General features: G+C 35.8%; 1 protein-coding gene across 5 annotated transcripts; it reads right to left on the reverse strand.

Moving 5' to 3' along the window:
* Positions 1–459: 459 nt before the first annotated feature.
* LOC137030267 (cellular tumor antigen p53-like) lies at positions 460–11,560 on the reverse strand. 5 transcript variants are annotated; one of them, XM_067400477.1, is made up of 12 exons: positions 11,449–11,555; positions 10,814–10,837; positions 10,662–10,732; positions 10,367–10,427; positions 9,954–10,163; positions 8,018–8,204; positions 7,278–7,390; positions 4,919–5,028; positions 4,705–4,829; positions 1,854–1,954; positions 1,663–1,766; positions 460–1,528 (listed from the first exon to the last, which is right to left on the reverse strand). In XM_067400477.1, the coding sequence occupies exons 3-12, from the start codon at positions 10,727–10,729 to the stop codon at positions 1,456–1,458; spliced, it is 1,152 nt and encodes a 383-aa protein (XP_067256578.1). In that variant the 5' UTR covers positions 10,730–10,732; positions 10,814–10,837; positions 11,449–11,555; the 3' UTR covers positions 460–1,455. The 5 variants fall into 5 exon arrangements, with proteins under 5 accessions (XP_067256578.1, XP_067256579.1, XP_067256574.1 ...); XM_067400478.1 differs by having other exon boundaries at positions 11,334–11,549; XM_067400473.1 differs by lacking the exon at positions 10,814–10,837 and having other exon boundaries at positions 11,449–11,560.
* Positions 11,561–14,264: the final 2,704 nt, after the last annotated feature.

The raw sequence follows: 14,264 nt of genomic DNA on the forward strand, positions 1-14,264 counted from the left end.
TAAGTCTCTATCTTGACTCAACTTTTGCTCTTTTAACTTTCCGGACTCAAAGAGAGCTCTTGAAACTTTATTTTTCTTTAGGCAATAATCTTTTACTCAGACTTTACTCATATTTTACTTAGATTTTATTCAGATTTTTGACATATTTCAGATATATTAGAAGTTGATTTCTGTTTATTTTCATATTAATTTTCGAAATTAAATTTGAATTCTGATTCATTCCTATCAATGCCTATTGTTTATTATTTGATCATTTATTACTAAGCAATAAAAATCGATTTAATCTTCTGACCTGGATCTCCTAATTGCATCATTAACTTAGCACTTTGAATCAATAATGGTTTATTGAAACCTGCAGACTGACAAACATTACTAATACTAGGCATACTAAAAACTTCCAGGGGAGGTGTGTTGGGGCAAGTTGAAGCTAAACTCTGCAGGACAGCAGCCCTCCAGGACCAAGTTTGGACACTCCTGTTCTAATGTTATTGGAATTCTCTAGGGTTGTTCACCTGGAGATGCAAGGTGTTTGAAAGGAAGGAGAATGAATAATGTTATCTTGTATATCGTTTATCTTGGCCCCAAAATGGAAAATATACTGTTGCACTCATCAGCTGAAAAGATTTGAACAGCAGGTAATGGAAGAGAGACGTTACTAATGGTGTTAAAGAGAATTTTGGGATTGTATCTATTAGATGTGACTCCAACTTTGCATGTGTTTGGGGATCTGAAGAAAGCTGAGCCTAATTTGCCTAGTAATGTCTGTCAGTCGGCAGGTTTCAATAAACCATTATTGATTCAAAGTGCCAAGGTAATGAAGGTCTTCAGGTCAGAAGATAAAATCTATGCAGTCTAACAAATCAAAAGAAACTGGCAGCAATGCTGGTACAGCAAACCATAAAAGCATCAGCATATTAATTTTTAACATACATATACATATATATATATAAAAAAAAAAGATTTATTTTATAAAAAATATTTTTTCTGAATTATTATAAAAATGCTTCAGAAATTCCTTCTACACGTGCAGATAGATGCATCAGGGTTTAAAAAAAAAAAAAAAAAAGTTTATTTCAGATCTAATATACAATCACAAAAACACAACTTTAAACTTTTATTTATACAAACATATCCTTGCTGGTTTTACAAAAAATTACTGAAGTAAATATAAGTAGTAAAGCTTTGCATGTGTGAATAAACATGCAAAAACTGGTGACAATGGAATAAGGCAGTAAGGGTGTGCATCTACAGATGAAGGGAAACCCATTTAGACAACATTTATAAAAAAAAAAATAAAAAATAAAAAAAATAATCAATATTGGGCATGTAAAAAAAAATTATAAAATTGGCACCTAAATAAAAAAGCAACAATACAAAAAACAGGTTACACAGTACACACCCACCTTCAGAAAACTGATTTGTGCATAGAAAAATGTAACAACATTTTAAGGTCACTTATTCTGAATCTTTTAAGATTTTTTTGCCACTCTTCGGCTGCAGACTGGACTGATCATATTTTGAGGCACATCTAGAAGAGAGATTAAAGTAAGTCAAAAATAAAACTATTTGGCACGTTTTTAAAAAAAGGAGGAAATATTAACTACTGTTACATCAAGGAACAAAAAACAGACACCAACAAAATGGAAAATTCAGGAGTCGTACCGTTTTTGCCTGTACTTTTCTTGGTCAGCAACTGGCACCATGTGCATAAGCTCCAAACTAGCGTTTATAGTCTTCAACATTTCGAAACGCTTTCGTCCATGCACCTAGAAAGCAAGGAGAAACCTCAAGAAATTATTACCATTAAATGTCTCTTTATAAAAGTTAATTTTAAATATTTCCATGTTACACACGTGCAGAGTGTAGATCTCCTCATCGTCATTCTTGATCCTCTTGCTAAAATCAAGATCAGCCACAGGGACTGGCTCTTTTAATTGATCAGAAGTCTGACGCTCTGGAATTAGGTTCAGGTAATAAAGGTTTAAGAGAAAAGTTAGAAATAATGTCAAAAAAAGTTTAATGCACATATTACTGGGATGTGTTGGATATCTCCATTTTTCTCAATTGCTAAAAAGTCCTCAGGCCGGACCCAGCACAACGATGTGATGGTGAGGCAGAATTAATATCACTGACCTTGATTTTGCAGCTTTGCCATTTTTTTTTTTATTTTTTTTTTTTATTAAATATTATAGTGCACTATAATATGCTTTTGATTTAGTTTTATTTAAACTTTTGCAATTGGACTACTGCATTTTTCAATCCAATACTCTACAATATTATACTTTCAGGACACAATACATTCACCCAAATTGGCTCACCCTGTTAAAGGATTAGTTCACTTTCAAATGAAAATCACCCCAAGATTTACTTACCCTCAAGCCATCCTAGGTATATATATTATATATTATATAAATAATCATTTTTAACTGTTTTAAATGCACTTTATATCAATTTTTATGCATCCTCTTTTTATCATTTCATTCAATTTTTATTCAGTTGTTTTATTTTGTTAGAGCTGTCTGTGTGGAGGAAATGGAGAAAGGAGAGTGGCAGAGCTTCACTCAGACGTGAGCGAAGAGTACCGCAGAACTGGCAGGTGGGCAGGGAGGTACATTAATTATACTTGCTTTATGGTATTTATGATCATATAGTTTTGATAGTATAAGTCGCCGCTGGGAGCCGCTAACGGCAGGCAGCGCATTGAACACACTCCAATACAGGGACACGAAAAGTGCTGTAGGACACAAAAGTGACATCTGTGTAGAGATACGCCTACAGGGAGTGTAAAGCACTGGATAAGGTCAGATTCAGTGACATCGTGAACCGGACTCTGCCTGAATCACCAATTTCTGATGTGGAAGAGTCAATTAGGGCTCATATATTTGTTTCCTGTTCATTCCACTTTTATTCTTATGTATTTGTTTCCTATTCATGGAAAGCACTTTGAATTACCACTGTGTATGAAATGTGCTACATAAATAAACTTGCCTTGCCTATAATGCCTATATATATATATAGGCATTATATAATACGTGGCGTGCGGTCCATATAAGCTGCGAATGCTCTGCATACCCAAGCCATTCGTGGACTCGGCAACTAATTTTAACATTATAAATTACTATTAAATCCCTTGTTTGAGGTGTATCATAAAGCCTACATGATTGGTAACGCGTATGTAACTGTCTGTAATTTATTTATTTGCCAAACGACGGTAATTTTCACGCTTTTGTTATGGAACGTCATCATTGTCGCGCGTTCTCATTGGTTTGCTGGTCTATTGCAAATTACATGGGCAGGATAAGCTATGAGCGGACCGCTCGCCCAAGAGGAAAAAATAGCTACTGCCAGATCTCGATCACCGAAAATCACATTGTATTTGATACAAAACTAACTAGACTTAGCCAAATGGGGGGGGGGGGGGGGGGAATCATAACTAAAACTATTTTCATAGTATTTCATTTTCTCCATAGAGATTTTTTTATGAAAACTTAGAAATAGTTTAAGGATGTTCATCGATATAGTTTTTGTGTTTGCATAATTTCAACTTTTTTTTTAAAGAACTGATTTTTTTAAAGCCTACTGATATTTTTATTTATTATAGCCTACTATTATAATTATATTTTTATTTATAATAGGCAACCAATTGTTTTACTTATTTTTAATAATTAATTTAAAAGGTACTTTAGGCATACATTTAAATTGACGCCATGGTGTTTTTTTATTTGTCGTGTCTGATTTAGATCTGTGTCCTAAACTGATATGTTGAAGTATGTCGTTTCTGTGACAGTAGCAGCACCTAACGGATTACAAAAATACAGCATATTTTGCAAACACAGCTTTCACATGGTGCGCCTCCGTCGACTCAAACGTCACAAAAGCTCTTACAGATGCTTGTGAAGGCACGTCCCCACAGGTAAATATGGGCTACTCTCAATAAAAGTTCCAACATATTAGAAATACTTTTCACTGTGTTTCTATTTGTCATGCAAATGAGTAAACTAACAATGTCTAGAGAGAACGGGAGCGTCTCGCATATAAGCTATAAACCCATTCAATGTAACTCTATTGGCCACATTTATTTACATGACGCACCACACAGTATACCCGGTTAAAAAAAGTCACCGCTCGCCACTGATATATTATATTACTTTCTTCTTTCTGATGAACACAACCAGAGTTAAAAATAAATATCCTGACTTTCTTGAGCATCATACTTTTTGGTCCCATTCACTGCCATTATAAAAGCCTGGACGTGTCAGGACATTTATTAAAAAAAAAAAAAAAAACTCTGTGCATCAGAAAGAAGAAAGTCATATACACCTAGGGTGGCTTGAGGGTGAGTAAATCTTGGGGTAGATTTCCAACTTAAAGTTAAATAATCCTATAACAGGGCCTCTGTTAACAAATTTGATGGTTTGTATAAGGTACCAAAATGAGCAAAATTATGATATACCATTTTAAATAAAATATATACCAATATTTTCCCAGTACAGGTATAACACGCAACCCTGATTTACTGATGCGTGTATCATCTGAAAGCTTTGCTTGATTTTGTTTAAGGGCAATTGTCTCATTTTGCCAGAATCAGTGGTTTTGTGTTTGAAGTTGTGGAGAAAATGGTTTCAAGAAATGTCTTAGCAATTGTGAAAAGCTAAGTTTGGGCAGTTATCCATCTTATTTTCATTATATTTTAATATCTCATACTTCTCTTTGACCCAGTAACCACGTCCCCTTTAGTCTTTTTCAGGTTGTCTTCCTCCGTTTTGCGGTCACGGCCTGGACATGCACACACTCGAACTTCAAAACATTGGCGACCAAGAACCTGTCCTCTGTAAACATAGAACACCAAACATTCAACGTTGATCTGCAGTGCTGCCAGGACAGACAAAAGAATAGAAAAGAGGAGATAGGGACTCACTCAAATGTCTCCAGGGTTAGTATGGTGAGAATTGGCCTCCTATTCATCCCACCCATACAGCTGCTATTGCACATGAAGTTCAGTAATATGGTGGTTGCCACTGAACCCAGCTAGAGGGACAAAGCCAAAATACAAACAATGAGGAATTATGTTTTCCATGGAGTAGTAATTCAGCAACCACACACTGTAAACCCGAACAGTACTACTAACTTATAAAGATTGAGAACACTGCAATTAAATTCTGTTACATAGTTAATGCAACTTAAAACAATTACATTTGTGTGGCTCAACATTTGAGTAAATGCTTGAGAAAACACTTTTCACACAGCGCGGTAAAGTGTGGCATTTCCCCAGTGCTTTTGAATGCGCATTTCGAATGATATTTCAGTATGACTGCTCAGTGTAGTTTCAACGTCAAAGCAGGGCAGTGTGTTAACATTAGCTGATATTTTTTTTCAGTAACCGCAGTCCTAGGTTTTGAGCGTTGCTCTTGTTAAGTGCACTGTTGAGGGCTGCGTTTCCCAAAAGCACCGTGAGCTAAGTCGGTCGTTGAGACTATTGGCGACAAATGCTTCTATGATCAACTTAGACTTACGATGCTTTTGGGGAAACGCGACTCTGCTAAAATGTGATTTTATTTGGTCTACGTATTATTTCTACATGCAAAAATTAGCCGCTAACACAAACTTCATCCAAGATTAGCTCAAGGCTAATACACATACATGAATATAGTAATATATTGGAAATTAAGTTTACAAAAGAAATCTACAAACTTGTAGTAAAGTTACAAACATTCTTTAATTGCAGGCTGAACTGGATGCTGAATACTAAAGAGTGAGCCTTGACACTTCTAGGTAACTTCTGTTTTAAAATGCAAGTTGTGTGATATCTCCTCAAGATAACAGATTTCACCTTTTTTTTGTAAAGGGTGTTTGGCTTAGTCTTAGCACGTTCACTTTGTAGACACTGGATCGGTACTTCCGCCTACATCACGCATGACCTTTCCAACTTGATTACGTCATGCATGGCGCATCACAGAGCAGTGCAAGACGAGCATTTGTGGTTAAAGTATATACTTTTTTTTTTTTTTTTTTTTTTAGAAAATTAGATCATTTTGTTAGATAAGACCCTTATTCCTCATCTGGTATCGTTTAAAGCTGCACTGAAACTGACATTTGGACCTTCAACCCATTGAACCCCAGTGAAGTCCACTATATGGAGAAAAATCCTGGAATGCTTTCCTCAAAAACCTTCATTTCTTTTCAACTGAAGAAAGACAAACATCTTGGATGACATGGGGATGAGTAAATTATCAGGAAATTTTCATTCATAAGTGAACTAATCCTTTAAACTTACAGTTTTACCCTCTATGCTTATTCCAGGAAGAGATGGCTGATCCAGACAACAGAGCACTTAAACATTAAATAAAAATAAAAAAATTTTTTTAGTTTGACAATTATTTATAATTATTGTTTACTTAAAAAAAAAAAAAATATGAGTTGATTTACTTAAAAGTTGAGGTAATCCGTGTCTACAAAAATTGAGTACTCTGAACTAATTGGGTTTTACAGTGCATGTCTCCCTTTATTTTAAGTTCCCTCTCATGAGAGAGGTTTCAGTTCTTACTTTAACTGGGGACTCCTGAGCTTCTAGGCATCTACTAAAAGGTTTCATCAACATATGCATATTAAAATTAAAACTGTCCTGCCAGGAAATTTTTTATTAGTCTGTAAAATGCAAATTAGCTTTTTTTTACTTAAAATATTTTAGTTACAAGTGTGAGGAGTTATACAAGAGACATGAAAGTTTTACTGGTACGATGCCATGGGCTTCAGTAAAATATCCAGTGACCAATCAGAATAGTTCAAAGCCACGTAACTGTAAAAGTGCCTTGACACAATCTCTTACATCACTGTCCTATATATTAAAGTAGAGTTGCACAGTTCAGGGAAAAAAAAAAAAAAGCAAATTTTTTTTTTGTTTCAAATAGATTACAATTCTCCCATAATTACGAACAGACAACTTAACATTTTGTCAGAATCTCTAGTAAATTACATGTTTTTGTTAATTGCTGCAGTCCATTTAAAACTGTTTAATTTGAATGAATTAAAAAAAAAAAAAAAAATCAGTTTGAATGAAATATCAAAATAACTCAGACTTCACTTGTTTCATTACTTGAATGTTTTAAAGGCATACTTTTTTTTTGTCACTTTTCACCACCTAGTGGCGTAACGATATAATTGATACAATCATTTTTTGAAGCACCAAGTTACACTCAACAGGTGATTTTATATACATTTATATAAATGCTTGATTCATTAATGGAAGAATTTAAGCTGTGTGCTGAATTCTGATGTACCTGTGGGGACTCGTAAGGCAGCGTCACACTATGCCTCTTGGTGTTTGGATCTTCGTGGTACTGGATTTTTTGACTGCCCTCCACACGGATGAGATGACTACGGTGAGAAACACCTGAGAAGAGCAGCGGGCAATAAATATAGACAAAATGAATACTGACTGGCATTGCTGACATCTAACATCAACTTATATTATACAGTATAATATGGATTTGTTCTTACAAATTCATAAGACTTCTCATTTAAATTGCATAATTTTTAAATTCCTTTTTAAGCAAAGTAACAAGCATTAATGGGTGACAGGTACGCAGGGTAGATTCCTAAACTTTTAAAGTTGGTCCACCCTTATCTTCAGTATTTAGTTTAATCCCGGTACAGTAAAGCAAACATCAGCTCTTACATCATCTTTTCACATTATTTTAGTGTACCTTATTTGCAATACAGGACACACACATACCCATGCAACATTCAACATATTGTTAGATTAGGTCTCGTCTTACATAATTTTGTAATTTATTTTTACATCTTTTGGCTCTTCCTTAAAACTATTTTTAAGCCATTTGAGAAGCTTGATAAAACTACAAACATGTAAGTTTTAAAAGTTATGGTTATACTTCCCAAATAGCGTGACACATACTTTTAAACATTAATGATGCTGCTCTCTTGCCAACCTAAATTCCATTGCAGGTATACATGCATTTTCAAAATCTCACAAATTCAGCTGTATTTAAAACACACAAACCTTCGTTGTTCTCAGCGACACTCTGGTGGTGTGGACAGCGGATTACCACCTCAGAAACATGCTCCGATTTCTTATAAATTGCTGTGGCTCGCAGCATGGCACCCTGAGGTGGTTCTCTGCCCACAAGCACATCCACAGGACATGTTTTTGCAAGCTGACAGTACAGCTTATTCAGTATTTGAGAATACTGTGGGACAGACAGACAGAGGGTTACAGCACCTTGCAGATATTTTTCTTACACAAACGCATTGCTTCAGAAGGCCTTTATTAACCCCCCTGGAGCCATGTGGAGTATGTTTATGATGGATGGATGCACTTTCTTGAGCTTCATACTACATTGGTCCTGTGCACTGCCATTATAAAGCTTTGATACATAAGGATGTTTATTAATATAACTCTGTGTTCAACAGAAAGAAGAAAGTCATATACACCTAGGATGGTTTGAGGTGAGTAAATCTTGGGGTAATTTTCATTTTAAAGTGAACTAATCCTTTAAACTTTGCAATTAATTTGAGATTCATGTGTTTCGAACTGTGGTGCCTGACCTGACCGGATCAAAGCTGCAATCCCTATACTTTACACTGCATATCCTGTGATGTGAATATCGCGGATGTGCACATCTGCGATATCGATGCTAAAACGATATGCATTGTGCAGCCCTACTGGCTGATATCCAGAGGATATCTGTCTGGGACAACAAGAAAAGAGCTCAAGAACAAAGCACAAGGTAAGAGAAAGAAAGCTCCTAATAGAACATATACGTTTATTTTGTATTTTTTATATATTATATATATATATATATATATATATATATATATTATATATATATATATAGGGTGTGACGATATCTCGTGTCACGAGATCTCACGAGACTAAAATGTGACAAGATTTCTCATAGAGGCGAAAAGTAGTCTCGTGATGTTGCCATGACAGAGTGTTAGGATGATTAAGAAAGAATATGCCACCGCTACGTTTACATTACACCTCTCCTGTCGCTTTGCTTTGTATTTAAATAAAAAACATTTAATTCAGTTGGATAACGTTCGCCGCCGCTCCATATTTACAGAGTACACCAATCGTGAAAGTGAAAGTAAACGCGATTGAATACCCCGCATTTTGAAAGCGGCTCCCTGATGAATACAGATATATCTCAATATGAAAGCTATTTTAGGCTGGGCAGTGCAGTTGTAACCATCTCTTAGCTTTGTATCAAAGAAAAATTTGGTCTTACTTGCACTTTGAATATTGAGAGTGTGCGATTATGGTTGCACTTACTGTAAAGTGTTACCATAAAAATAAAGCACAAACAATAAGCACAAACAATAGGTTTCATTTGTTAACATTAGTTAATGCACTGTGAACTATCATGAACTAACAATGAATGAATATTTTTATTAACTAACATAAACAAAGATTAATAAATACTGTAGCACATATATTGCTCATTGTTAGTTGATGTTGGTTAATACATTAATGTTAAAAAATGAGACCTTATTGTAAAGTGTTATATTTATTTATACTGTTTTTATTTCTATGATCAGTTTGTGGAAAGGAGTTCATTTGGGAAGTCAAAAGTTGTAGAAGCTCATAAATCATGTACAGTAAGGTCTGAAGAGACTGAAATCATACAGAAGAGAAGTCAGCTGAGTTAGTGGCAAAACCTTTTACAGTACTTGAGTATTGTTGTCTTTTACTGCATATGATAATTCACACTCAGAAAGTAGAACTGAATGACATATATTACAAGATGATACACCTGCAGAATATTTTTTCTAATCATGTATTTCGCCATTGAGGATTTCTTAAAAATAGTGTGTAAAAATCTTGTTTCATGAACTCATAGGAACTTTCATATGAACTCATACCAGTCTCATCACACCCCTAATATTAATATTAATTATATATATATAAAAAAAATCTTTCGCTCATCACTCACTGTGGATGTTGCCGACTTTGTAGTGCTGGACTGATTAAAGCGTAACTGGAAATCATATTCCCCAGGATAGTCAGAGATGGAGGGCACTATAGTTGCAGGAGGTGGAAGGTTGTCCACAACTGGCGCCACATCAGGAGCAGGAACAGCAGTGTCAGTGGTCCCCGGGAGATCCAGGTCAAAGCCATCTGTGAAAGGTCCATCGGGCAATGCCTGCGGTAGTGAAGAGTCTGAATTGATGCTTCATTCGGTTCTTGAATTTAGAATTAGAAGCAATAAAATAAATGCAGCAGTTAAGTTTCAGTCAAAACAACTGTTGGACCTTTGGTAGCAGAAATCTGGCAAGTCATTTTTTAAAAAAAAAAAAAACATCCACTTTGAAGAGTAAATCAAAAAAGATAAAAGCACCAGCTTACAGCAGAAAGCCAAGCATCACTGTTTGTACGAGGCAGCTCCTTGATCAGCTCACCAACTCCTCTATGGAAGTGAAGAAATAACGTAAAACAGTTGTTTTATGAATGGGGATGCACTTGTAAGTTAATCATCTATAAAAAGAAAAGATTAAAGGACATACATTAAATGTAAAACTTAACATGGATGACTGAATACACATGCATGATGCATTTTTGTCACTAATGCATATTGTGCTGCTGTACATCTCATTTTATTGTTAGACTTGTAGGATTCATTTTTCTAGTGAAACAGACTTACAACTCCATCCAAATCTGCTCAAACTTGCCCTGGCTCATGGGCAGCTCAAACTGCTCGCCATCACTCATGACCTGTTTACACCAATCACATATTAGGAGAAAGTAAGTGTGCATAAATATTGTAAACAACAGATTGGAAACTAGAACCCTTACACATATCTACTGGAAACTGCCTCTCTGCACCAGAAACCAGTGATCAAGAACACAAAATTATTATATTCTTTTTTAAAATCTAAAACATGTCATCCAAACAATGTCAAAACATTGTGATGGTGTCATTACAGGTCCTGTTACTGATGGTTTAAACACACACACACACACACACACACACACACACACACACACACACACACACACAAGACTACTAAACTACCAATACCAAAAACTCTGTAACTTGACACCAAAACAAAGAAAGTTGGCACACTTGACTTCACTGTGGGATCGAAGACATCTCATGGAAAATACTGATAAACTAATAAGAGGCGTAAACGTATTGACGTCCACACAAAAGAAAATAAATAATTCACTTCTGCGTGTTTAAACACAAAAGTATCATGTCTTCACATCGACCACAAATCTGAACGAGGAAATCGAATAATAATGTCACAAACGCTGTTGAGATAACCCGTGAAAGAAAAGAAGAAAACATCAACCATATTTCGTCACTAGTTACCGTAGAGGAAATTCGCTGCAGCACGCGAAGATTTTCAAACGCGCGTGTTAATCAATCAGCTAATCAATACCTCGCCTCCCAGTGAACTTCCTTTTCCAAATCTCTACCTACTTACTCAAGTGTCAATGATATGGGGGAAAACACGTGCTGTTTTAGATAAATGCTATCTTCAAGTTTACAGTCTCTTCCTTTATTCATCAGTGAAAGAGCAGCGCAGTCACGTGGGAGCGGTCATGTGACCAACCAGAGGCGCGTATCATCAAATGGCATTATTTGAATTTGCAAGAAAATATGAAAGCTTTAAAATATAAAAAAGTAATTGCGAATTTAATTTTTTTTTCTCGAATTGCAAGAAATAAACTCACAATTGCTAGTTATAAAGTCAGAATTGTGTAATATTAGCGTGCTTTAGGGAGTTATAAAGTCAAAATTACGGGATATATAAATTAAACTTGCAATTGTGAGTTATAGTAAAAAAAAAAAGAAAAAAAAAAGTGATTTATAGTCAAAAACAATTGTGAGTTATAGTAAGAATCGCGAGATTAGTCTCGATTGCCTTTTGTTTTATTATTAAAGTGCGTTCACGCGGCCTCGTAATTCCTGTAGTTACAAGATTCTAGCTTGTAAAAAGCTTTCACGTCCTCGTAGAGCTCTTAGATCAAACAAGAAGAAGTAGAGCTCGTAATTAAACTGGGAGTTTTCTGAAAGCTCCCAGATGTACCACCTGACTGCTGTAGATTCATGGGCGTTAAAATGGTGCCATAGAAACGCATAATTCCCAGTCCAAAGACTTAACAGCTCCAAATACAACATCACGTGTTGTCATCTCAAGATTCCGGTAAATACGAAGTGGCGTGAACGCAGCATTATTCTGTGGCGGAAACAAGCTTTCACATCAAAACACAGCCAGCTGTACCAGCCACTGTGTCTGTGGACCATCAAGTGTTTTAATATGCAAATCCGTAGATCTAGAGCAATGATGAAAATGCCATTGTAATGCATTAAATAGTTACTTTAATGATAAATCAGGTGACGGCTCGCCACTGTTAGAAATGGAGGCAAGAAAAGAGATGTTTAATTGGGGAGAACTAGAAGGGGATGAACCCCCTCAAATCACTGAGGGTTCTGAAGAAGTGAGGTTACTCTAGTCAATAGCAGATGTTATGTGTAAGCAACAGCTCCACCGTAACAAGAATAGCAATGTACAGTGAGATTATTTACAAATAATTGAAATGTGTAGTATCCTGTAGTAACCACTAGGTGTCGTTTTTGTATTCCAAGTACCTGGGAAGGTAGGTAGGCTAGTTGAAGAATATGTCCCATGTGGGGGGAGGCTGTAACTGCTGCAAACAGAAAGTAAAGTGTCAACTTTTCAAGCATAAAATACAACTCTCCATGGCCTGTTTCCCAATGCCAAACCTGTCTGGCACATCTACAGTTAGTTTTAGAAGTGTTTTCTAGTCTCTCTAGGTTAGAGAGTCAGACTGTTACCCCAAAGTTTGCGGGATTGGTTCTCAATAATGATCGAGGTTCCCTTGAGCAAGGCACCTAACCCCCAGTCTCTCTCCGAGCAGCTGCCTACTGCTCTGGGAGTGTGTGTCCACAACTCAATGTGTGTCCACTAACTTGGATGGGTTAAATGCAAAGGACAAATTCTGAGTATGGGTTGCCATACCATACTTTCACATTCACATTTGAAGAACTGTGGTTTGGACATCAAAAACAAAGCAGGCAGCACTATTTTTCTGTTTCTGAACAGTAGGCTATTTAATTGTTTTAAACAGCCATTTGAAATGCCATTTGATCAGTCACACTACATCCAGTTATGCATGTTAGATTTGAACTTTTACTATTACTTTTAATATGTTACATGTTTACTATTTTTACATTTTTATTATGGAATTTATAATGAATTGAGTACTGTTTACATATTACATAGCCTACATATAATACACTGTATTTTGAGAATGGATACATTTGTTTATTATGTGTGTATGGTATTAATTTTAATTTCTTAAAAAGGTCTTAAAAAGTCTTAGATTAGAATTTTTTTTTTTATTAAAAGGTGGCAGAAAATTACCAGGACATTATCTAGTAATTTTACGTACATTTCTGTTAACCCTAAAACACTAGGTAATGAAGTTCAAAATTCAAAATACAGGTAAAAGACCTGTATCAAGTAAATTCTGAAAATTCCGTCAAATTAATACAGTATTATACCCTATTTTTACTGATTTTTTGTTTTGTTTGTTTTTAATGTGTACTGCACACATCCAGAGAACCTAATACTCATTGAATATGTACCATTGTGCATGGAGAATATATGGAAATATCAAATCAAAAACATCATGTGGTCTACTTTTTGCACTGGATCTGCATTAGCAGACCCTCTGTCTGTCTTTAAGGGATCTGGTTTCTCTGGGTTGAGTGAGAAAGGCACACATGACTCTGACTGGGGCCCTTCAGCTGACAGATATCAGATTCAACCACTCTTTCTTCGGGCAGGAGTATCAGAGGATCAAGGAAAGAGGGTGTTCGATGGAAACAAGACAAATAAGAGAGAGAACATGCAGGCACGAGGCATGTTAAACTATCAGGGGAGTGTGGTGGGTGGTAATAAGGGATCTTAAATTAAGTGAACGACATCAGACATTTTTCCATTACGTCGCTCAGAGATTCGGTGTCAGACTCTAACCCCCAGCCTCACAAATCTCGGCTTAAATAAAAAAGTCTGCACACCTCAAGATATAAGTGGTATAGTCCACAACTGAGGAGCACCTGTTGCCTGGGGAGGATTCTTTTCGTGTGACATGGGAAGTTTGTGGGGAGGGGCATATAGGCAGAGTTTGTGACCCCTTAGGCATGTGTTCCAAAATAGTAATGGGTTTATGAGCTAAGAAAAGCTGAACAATAGAGACTAGGTCAGCCCAA

This window comes from Chanodichthys erythropterus, chromosome 11 (assembly GCF_024489055.1).
Source record: "Chanodichthys erythropterus isolate Z2021 chromosome 11, ASM2448905v1, whole genome shotgun sequence".
Classification (NCBI taxonomy): domain Eukaryota; kingdom Metazoa; phylum Chordata; class Actinopteri; order Cypriniformes; family Xenocyprididae; genus Chanodichthys; species Chanodichthys erythropterus.

Bases quoted from the DNA above. Each gene is read 5' to 3' on its own strand.
- LOC137030267 (XM_067400473.1), bottom strand. From the start codon at position 10,729: ATGAGTGATGGCGAGCAGTTTGAGCTGCCCATGAGCCAGGGCAAGTTT. The intron at 8,205-9,953 runs GTGAGTGATGAG...TCTGTCCCACAG, and splicing joins CAAAGTCGGCAACATCCACA to TATTCTCAAATACTGAATAA. The intron at 1,767-1,853 runs GTGTGTAACATG...CTTGCTTTCTAG, and splicing joins AGGAGATCTACACTCTGCAC to GTGCATGGACGAAAGCGTTT.